This window comes from Dipodomys spectabilis, unplaced genomic scaffold (assembly GCF_019054845.1).
Source record: "Dipodomys spectabilis isolate Male_0828 unplaced genomic scaffold, ASM1905484v1 ptg000097l, whole genome shotgun sequence".
Lineage (NCBI taxonomy): Eukaryota > Metazoa > Chordata > Mammalia > Rodentia > Heteromyidae > Dipodomys > Dipodomys spectabilis.
In genome coordinates, this window is record NW_024870774.1 from 2274717 (window position 1) to 2279818 (window position 5102).

The 5102-nt window shown below is 44.7% G+C and overlaps 1 protein-coding gene across 1 annotated transcript; it reads left to right on the top strand.

Moving 5' to 3' along the window:
• Positions 1-661: 661 nt before the first annotated feature.
• LOC122113370 (cathepsin G-like) lies at positions 662-4159 on the top strand. Its single transcript, XM_042686335.1, has 5 exons — positions 662-757; positions 1489-1636; positions 2940-3075; positions 3266-3520; positions 3977-4159. Exons 1-5 carry the CDS (start codon positions 703-705, stop codon positions 4130-4132), a joined length of 750 nt encoding a protein of 249 aa, XP_042542269.1. The 5' UTR covers positions 662-702; the 3' UTR covers positions 4133-4159.
• Positions 4160-5102: the final 943 nt, after the last annotated feature.

Below are 5102 nucleotides of genomic sequence, written 5' to 3' on the forward strand. Positions count from 1 at the left end.
TTAAGTGTATTTGGTGAGCTGCTTAGTGATGTCTCCCAATGCTCAATGCCCCCACGTTTTGAAGCCATTGTCCTTGGAAACAGACGAGAACTAGGTTGATTGTTTCCTGTGCTATCAGTGAAATAGAACTCTCAACAAAACCACAAATTTTATCTGTTTGTAAGGAACCTTCAGGCACAGAGAGACTTTCACCTGGTGCAGGAACCAGCAAGCGGAAATCTTCAGCTGGTCACAATTTTCACAGACTGGCTCCAGTAACCTGAGAAAATATTAATGTCAGAGTCTCGTTCTCTCCTTTTCTTTCTCCAGCACAGCCTCCACCTATCCAGGTGGGTACCACTCAATCCATCCTAACAATTTCAAAAAAGAAAAAGTGAGATCAATAGGAACCTGGGCAGGATGAGTTCAAACCCTCAAAAGACCCCTGCTGCTACCTTGGGTTCTCATTTCTGCTGAGTACTGACTGGGCAGCTGGTGGGGGAGGAAGGAGATGGCAACGTTGACTCTTCCTTCTTTCACATCTCTGGCAGTTAGTGGGCAAACCTCCTGCACAGTCTTGGATGATGAAACTTATCACAAGAGCAGGAAAATGGGACTGTGGATTCTTCAACTCTCTTCCTACCTCTTCCTTCCTCTGTGAGGGGATAAAATCTGGCAGGAGCAGGCATAAGCAGCAACAGACTGGACAACATTTCAAGGAGGATGCTGCCTCTCCTGCTTCTGTTGGCCTTTATCCTACCTCCTGGCGCTGAAGCAGGTAAGTGACAAACCTCCACCTCGAAAGTCTGAACCCATCCCATATCACTACAGCTTCTCATTTGGCATATCCTAATTCTATACCTTCAAGCATGCTATTTGAACTCACATTTCTTCTGTTTCCTACTGTATGAAATGACAATGTTACAAATACCAACCTCAGATTTTATGAGAACTAAATTCATTAGTGTACATAAAAGTTTTGGAATTGGCCCCAGAACCTACTAAAGAACTCTCAATATATGGGCTCTAAGAATTCATTCTGTAGCCCATGTATCAAAACTCAGGATAAACTAAGGATCAAATAAACTAATGCTACCGCAATAGCAGTCCTGTCAGCTCATGCCTAGATTCTTCTAGGCACTAGAAGCTCCTGGAGGGAAAAAAAACCACAGGAACTCCAAGAACAGTTCATTCTGGCAGCAGAACATCTTTCCTCAATACCTGAGGTTAAAGTTGGTCTTATCTAAGCAAGCTTTCTTTTCCCCTTTATGGAAGAGGGAGCATGCTAAGAACTTGATCTCCCTTCAAGTCAGCAGTGATTCCTGCAGAGCCTCAGAACACTCTGCTAGTTCTGGGTATCCTGTAGAACCCTATCAATCCTTGCCAATAGCTCTTTCCCCTCCTGCCTCTCCTCTCCTGCCCTCAACTTCTAACCTCTCTAAAGCCCCAACCTAGTACTACACTGCAGGATCTTAAATGCAGATATATATGTCAAACATTTCATTTCAGGGAAGATCATTGGAGGCCAAGAGGCCAGGCCCCACTCCCATCCCTACATGGCACTTCTTCTTATCCAGAATCCAGGAAGTCGAAGTGTTTGTGGGGGATTCTTGGTACGAGAAGACTTTGTGATGACAGCAGCTCATTGCTGGGGAAGGTGAGGAATCCGGAGGCTTCTTAGGAAACTAGTAGCCAAAAGATCTCAGAGAAGCATCTCAAGCCAATGTTGTAGCAATGGAAGGATGAAAAAGGGACCAGGTAGGACTGGAAGCAGGGAGGTAACAGGCCAGAGTAAATAGAGAAAGAAAGAAAGAAGAAAAGACATGATCATAAAGAACAGAAGAAGGAGATGGAAGGCACATATTTTTTAATAAACCTTGATTTTTTAATTAAGTTTTTTATTGTGAAAATACTGTACAAAAGGGTTACAGTTACATGAGCAAGGTAATGAGTACATTTCTTATCCAGCATTGTTGCCTCCTCCTTTGTTTTTCCCCTATGATCCCATCCCTCCCACCTCCTCAGCTACACCCCCTACCCGCACCTCCCACCCTTCACCCCCCGCCTAAATTGTAAAGTTCATTCTTCAACATAGTGTCTTGTACATCTCATTATTGCAATGGGTCAATCTGTATCCCGATTTAAACAATTTGTTTATCCCTATTTAAACAATTTCCCCTCCCCAATTTATACCAACATCAAATACAGTGAACACAGGGGTTATACTGTGGGGGAGGGATATACAAAGCAACAAAACATTCACATGGTACCTTATAAATACGTTAGAAACAATAGCAACTTGTATCCCTATCTTGGGGTTCATTTCGCTTAACATCATCTTATCTGATCTTTTCTGCTTGTCCCAGACATATACTAGTTATTGCAACTAAGGGGAAACCATGGGATCTATGTTTCTTTGGGCCTGGCTACCTTCACTTAATATAATTTTTCCAAGTCTTTCCATTTCCTAATAAATGGGGCAATGTCATTCTTTCTGATGGAGGCATAGAATTATATATATATATATATATATATATATATATATATATATATATATGTATATATATATATATATATATATATTCTATATATACCACATTTTCTTGATCCATTCATCTACTGAGGGGCATCTGGGTTGGTTCCATATCTTAGCTATGGTAAATAATGCTGCAATAAACATAGTTGTGCTGGTAGCTTTAGTGTGGTCTTGTTTGTGATCATTTGGATTAATGGGAAGGCATGTATTGAGGCTTAAACTATCAACTTAATCTGAAACAAACAACCTTAAAATCATTGTTCCTTGACATCCTCAGCTTGGGGCTACTGAGAAACAAAGGGTAGAATTCGGCCCCAAGGCCCTGCCACTGTCTCCAGTCTCTCCAGCTGCAGTCAGGCCTGATGTCAGGCTGTAGAGCTCCTTGCTATTCACACCTATCTCTGTGCCAAATTTGCCTTTGTAGTTCAATAAATGTCACTCTGGGGGCCCACAATATCCAGAGGCAGGAAAGGACCCAGCAACACATCACTGTGCTCAGAGCCATCCGACACCCTGATTATAATCAGCAGAACATCATGAATGACATCATGTTACTACAGGTACTGTCTGCCTGACTCTTTGGTTCTCTACTCTTAATGTACTGTCTAGATTTGCTGTGTGCTGAGACTATGGAGGGGGAAGCAAGGGCAGGGCTCTAGGGGGGTGATGATGTATTGGGGTGGGTACTGTACTCACAGACTGGTTGGGAGAGACCCAGCTGATGAGCATTGTCTACACTCTTCCTAACAGCTGAGAAACAGAGTCCAGCAGAATAGAGCCGTGAGACCAGTGGCTCTGCCTCAGGCTGAGATGAGTGTGAGGCCTGGGACCTTGTGCACAGTGGCTGGCTGGGGCCAAGTCGGCCTAAACCAGAGAACAAATGTACTCCAGGAGGTGATGCTAAGAGTGCAGAGAGACCAGAAGTGCAGCAGTCGTTTCAGTACCTACACCAGCCAGACTCAGCTTTGTGTGGGAAACCCAAGGGAGAGGAAGTCTGCCTTCAGGGTAAGGGCTTGGACATCTTGCCACTATTTTTCCTGGGACAAAGAGGGCTGGACAGTAAAAACAGAGCCTATCTCCACAGCCTCAGCTTCAGGACCAGAGTAGAACAGGGTTGGTTTGTTTCTTCCACCAACCCCAATCTCTGGAGGAAAGGGAGAAAGAGAGAGAGAGAGAGAGAGAATAATTGATTGATTTCAGGTCTTTCTCCCATATGTATGCCGTATTTTCCCAAGTCAGGGGAAGATACCTTGATTGGGCTGTAGACAGTAATCTCAGCCAGCTGAAGCCAAGGGCTGAAAGATCCAGAGGCTAGACTCCACCATCCACCCTCCACCTACTACCATCTCTCTCATAGGCCACCATCAGAGGCACCCTCCCTTATCTTCTCTGAGAGCCAGGGGTTAGGGTAACAGGAGCAGGGAGGCCTAGCTGGGTGTCTTTTCTCCTCTCTGCCCACAGGGGGACTCCGGTGGGCCCCTGGTATGTAACAATGTGGCCCAGGGCATTGTCTCCTATGGAAAACAGAATGGGACTCCTCCAGCAGTCTTCACCAAGATTTCAAGCTTCCTGCCCTGGGTAAAGAGAATAATGAGACGCTTCAAACCACAGGATTAGAGTAAGATCTTACCCCCCAAACCCCTACCCCCACCTGCCCTGTGACTGACTTTCTCTGGGGGTCACATCAGCTCCAAGAGGTTGGCAGAGCCTTCATAAATATCCCACCTAGAGTGTAAATATTTGTTCATTAAACATCATTTGATACTGTCTTAGACTGTTGGAACTACTATCACAAAATACCACATTCTAGATGGCTTATAAACAGCAGGTATTTCCTCCTCCAAGCTCTAGAGTTGGGAAAGCCCAATGACAAGGCACTGGTAGATTCCATATTTGCTAAGGTCCTGCTTCCTGGTTCACAGATGGCCACCCTCTTGCTATATCCTCACATGACAGAAAGGTCAAGGGAATTCTCTAGGGTTTCTTTTATAAGGATATTCATTCTACTCACCAGGGCTCTCCGATCTAGTCACCTCTAAGAGCCCCTCTCCAAATGCCATTTTATCAGGATTGAGTTTCAACAGACACATTTTGGAGAAATACAGTCTATAGCAATTATACTCCAACCGTGGTAGGAGTGAGTTGAGCTCCCCCAGGAAAAAGGGATTTCTTTGCCAAGACAAATGAGCACCTCAACAGCCATAGTCTAGGAAACAAGGTAAGTTTCTTCCCTCCTCTAAGCCATACATTCCCCTGTCTCTTTATCTCACTTTCCCCAGCAACTTGAGGAGAGCCAAAAGGATTTACCTCCCACCATAATAAGACTTTCTCTACCTATATGAAATACAGCAATGCCCAGTTCCAGTGACTCATGCCTACCTACTCAGGTGGTTGAGATCTGAGAATCACGATTTGAAGCCAGCCTGGGCAGGAAAGGCTGTGTGCTTTTCAGTGGTTGAGATCTGAGAACCACGATTTGAAGCCAGCCTGGGCAGGAAAGGCTGTGTGCTTTTCAATCTCCAAAATTAACTACCACAAACCAGGAAGTGGAGCTGTAGTTCAAGTAGCAGAGGGCCCCTGTCTGATT

Bases quoted from the DNA above. Each gene is read 5' to 3' on its own strand.
- LOC122113370 (XM_042686335.1), top strand. From the start codon at position 703: ATGCTGCCTCTCCTGCTTCTGTTGGCCTTTATCCTACCTCCTGGCGCT. The intron at 1,637-2,939 runs GTGAGGAATCCG...TTGCCTTTGTAG, and splicing joins GCAGCTCATTGCTGGGGAAG to TTCAATAAATGTCACTCTGG. The intron at 3,076-3,265 runs GTACTGTCTGCC...TCTTCCTAACAG, and splicing joins ATGACATCATGTTACTACAG to CTGAGAAACAGAGTCCAGCA.